At 35.0% G+C, this 4,059-nt stretch overlaps 1 protein-coding gene across 1 annotated transcript; it reads left to right on the top strand. All coding sequences in view use genetic code 12, as the record gives it.

Annotated features, from left to right (window-relative positions):
- Positions 1–22: 22 nt before the first annotated feature.
- Positions 23–1,390, top strand: CORT_0F04570 (Fet3 multicopper oxidase; the record flags this gene model as incomplete). The annotated part of the gene is made up of 1 exon (XM_003870760.1): positions 23–1,390. One exon carries the CDS (start codon positions 23–25, stop codon positions 1,388–1,390), a length of 1,368 nt encoding a protein of 455 aa, XP_003870809.1.
- Positions 1,391–4,059: the final 2,669 nt, after the last annotated feature.

The raw sequence follows: 4,059 nt of genomic DNA, 5'->3' as shown, positions 1-4,059 counted from the left end.
TCATGAAGAATCAGAAGAGTTAATGCCAAAATTCTTGAGTAGATTCAATCCAACTGGTGCTGAATTGATTCCACAAAATATCTTGTTTAATGAAACAAGAAATGAAACTTGGAAAGTTGAACCAAACAAGACTTATTTGTTGAGAATTATCAATATGGGTAGATTCTTGTCTCATTACGTTTGGATGGAAGATCATGATATGACCATTGTTGAAGTTGATGGTGTTTATGTTGAGAAAAACACCACCGATTTGATTTACATCACTGTCGCTCAAAGATATACTGTTTTGGTCACCACCAAGAACTCCACTGATAAAAACTATGCGTTCATGCACAGACTTGACCCTGATATGTTGGATACTCAACCAGATGATTTGCAATTGAATGGTACCAACACCATCATGTATAATGAGAAACTTGGTGAAGCTGAATCCTATGACTTGACTCAAGATGAACTTGATGCATACTTTGATGATTTCTACCTTGTACCATTGTCAAAAGAGAAACTTTATGATGATGCTGATTACACTGTTACTATTCAAGTTCAAATGGATAACTTGGGTGATGGTATCAACTATGCTTTCTTCAACAACATCACCTACACTAAGCCAAGGGTGCCAACTTTACTCACTGTCTTGTCAGCCGGTGATGAAGCTAGTAATGAATTGGTTTACGGTACAAACACAAACACATTTGTCTTACAAAAGGATGACGTCGTTGATATTGTGCTCAACAACTTGGATACTGGTAAACATCCATTCCACTTGCACGGTCACGTTTTCCAATTGATTGAAAGACATGAAGCTATTGATGACGATGATGATCCAGTTGCCTACAATGCAAGCGACCATGCTGAATGGCCAGAATACCCAATGATGAGAGACACTGTATTCTTGCAACCACAGTCATACATGGTTTTGCGTTTCAAGGCTGATAATCCAGGTGTTTGGCTTTTCCACTGTCACATTGAATGGCATTTGGATCAAGGTTTGGCTATTCAATTGGTTGAGGACCCAGCCGGAATCCAAAATAACGCAACTCAACAAATTACAGACAACCACAAGGAAATTTGTGAAAAAGTTGGTGTTCCTTGGAAAGGTAATGCTGCTGGTAATGATGTTCATTTGTTAGATTTAACCGGTGAAAACGTCCAACACAAGAGATTACCTACCGGATTTACTGCTAGAGGTATTGTTGCCTTGGTGTTTTCATGTATTGCCGGAGTAGTTGGTTTGGCTGCTATTGCCTTTTACGGTATGCAAGATATTAGCGATGTTGAAGAAAGAGTTGCAAGAGACTTGGATGTTGATTTGGATGATGAAGATGATAGCGGTGCTGAAATTGTTAGACAAACTTCTTCAACTGAAGGATCCTCAACTCATAAACATTAAGGAAAGAAGCAAAGCTTCTTTAATTACAAATAGTTGGATGCTAGAATGACAAGAGAGGGAGAAGGTGGTTAAAAAGTGTGTGCGTAAAGACCCTTTGCTATAAAGTATCAAGAAAAGATACAGGGTCTTTTTGAAATACTTTTCCCTTGACCGTAGGTTCCCAGTGTTACAGCGTTGTTCAATTAGACCATAATGTTAACTGAGATAGTTCAGGAGATGCGGAAGAAGTAACATGTTTTTTTAGAGATTTGATGAAAGAGATCGCCCAAATACTTACCCCCCCCAACCCATTTTTAATATAGGAATGATGTGTTTTCTTGTACCCCCCAAGGATCAAACTCATTTCTATCACGTTCTTTTATAACATATATAAATATAGTATGATTATAGTTAATAAACCTTTACCCGTGCTAAACCTAATAAAATGTAAGAAAGATGCGAGATGGACTTGAAAGTGCCTTTTCGTTGGAGCTAAACGAGGAAGAACAATGGTACAAAGATTATTGTATTTGATGAAATGATACTCGCTTATCGAATAACAAAGAGGATCGACATATTTTGGTTGCAAAATATAGGTACGAAATGGTATATTTTGTGGACAAATGTCAAACCAAAAGACCAAACTTATCACCAGCTTGGAAAATCTCACACAATACACACAAAGCTTTTATCATCAAAACTACTCACTCACAATTAAGGTATATCCAATCAGATGAATAACAATTTAAATTATTTCGAATCCCGAGGAAACGGCTCAAATACAATATAACTACAACAACGTGTTTAGAGTTGTTGTTATAACTCAACAAAAAACTGACAGGTGTTCACGCAAACAATATAAAACATCAACTGTTAATAATAACACAAATACAAAATAGAATCAGACAGACAAAAAAGAAAAAGACAATTTTTTGTAATTCGCTGAATTTAATATTTAGTAAGGAACAACATATTTGATATGTAGCTTAAAGCCTACATAACTATTTGTTATACGAAGAAACTAAAGTTGAGCCGCCTTTGTCGAATAGAACCGTTTTCAACCAATGAAAAATAATATAGATATCAAATGACTTTCAATCAATCAAACGAAGGGCCATTGAAAGGAAAAGGGTTTCACTCTGTTTTCGAATAGATACGCAAAAACTAACATTTCCTTTCATTTGAATGGGACGGCACAATAACGCAAAGGCTCCACTAATTCTAGATTTTGTTAAATAGTTAATAATATCCTATTCTTGACATATTTTGTTACTATTGTTAACCATTCCCTTTTTCATTTGTCATTAAGCGATGTTACAATTAACTGTATGACCTGTTTGGTTAAAATCCATTGTTGTTACATTATCCAATAAACTTCTTACTTTTGGAAAACAGAGATTAAAATGCGAGTCGTGCATTATGCAACAAAAATACTAATTTAACACAAATGAAACAATAAACTTTATGCCGCTGTACATTATCAGATTTAATCAGTAGCTTTTAATTTTAGTACATTGTACATAATAAAAACAATGCAACATATTGCAATACAATATATCGAAGTAGCCAATTAGAGAATAGTGTCTGAGAAAACAATTCAATCCTGTATACGTTCCAACGAAAACCAAATTAGTTCTTTTTTTTATGAGCAGCCACACCGAATTCAACAAATTGCCAACATGGGTTATAATATTGTCAATGCTCATAATATACTCTGATGTCGCTCAATAGCTACAGACGTTGAAGAGGTGAGGAAGCTTTCCATTAAACATGTAACTCCTCTTTTCATAATTCTAGAGTTTATACATTGTTTTGTTTTGTCGCCTTGGTAAGTTAATTTGTTTTTTTTTTTGAATTTGTGTAACTGATGGAAAATATTAAATTCTTTTTCTTTTTTTTTTTTTTGTTTTTTTTCATAAAAGCCCTTTCCGTCAAAAATACTCCATCCACATAAAATTATTTATATTCCATCTAATCTTCCCTTGAATTGGAATCAAAAAAATTGCTCAAACTGTTTTTCCTTTCCACTAGCTATAGCATTAGCCCAAAGAACTTTACCACCATTCACTGAAAAACTAAACCAGTTTTAGTCTTTGATATCTTTATTTTGTTTTTGCGCTCTGCCAAGAAAAAGAGTCCTTCACGCAAATTTCATTGACGCCAAGAAAACACATTTTCTTTGTTGCCAAGACATCTATAACGGGTTTGCATTAAGTTTTGACACATTTTCTAACCCCCTTAAGAGATCACACTAAAAAGTCCAAGGAGATAGCTACAATACTGTCGCTTATTTTCATTTCTTGGCATTTTCCACACATATCAATACACTCCTGACTTCAAGAATGAGATTGTGGAGCTTCTTATCAGTATTGTTCTTATCAACGCTAATAGCCGCCGAGACTCATGAATGGTGGTTCAAGACTGGCTGGGTTCACGATCTTAACCCCGATGGTGTCTACAATAGAAGTATGATTGGGTTTAATGGAAGTTGGCCATTACCTACATTGAGAGTTAAGAAATATGATCGCGTTATTTTACATTTAATTAACGGATTTGATACTGCAAATACTACTTTGCATTTTCATGGTATGTTCCAAGCTGGTTCAACACAAATGGATGGTCCACCATTGGTTACACAATGTCCAATTCCTCATGGTGAAATGTTTACTTATAATTTCAGTGTTGACGGT

This window comes from Candida orthopsilosis (genome assembly GCF_000315875.1).
Source record: "Candida orthopsilosis Co 90-125, chromosome 6 draft sequence".
NCBI classification, from domain to species: domain Eukaryota; kingdom Fungi; phylum Ascomycota; class Pichiomycetes; order Serinales; family Debaryomycetaceae; genus Lodderomyces; species Lodderomyces orthopsilosis.
The sequence above is the reverse complement of the archived record's forward strand: the minus strand, read 5'-3'. Positions and strand labels throughout refer to the sequence as shown.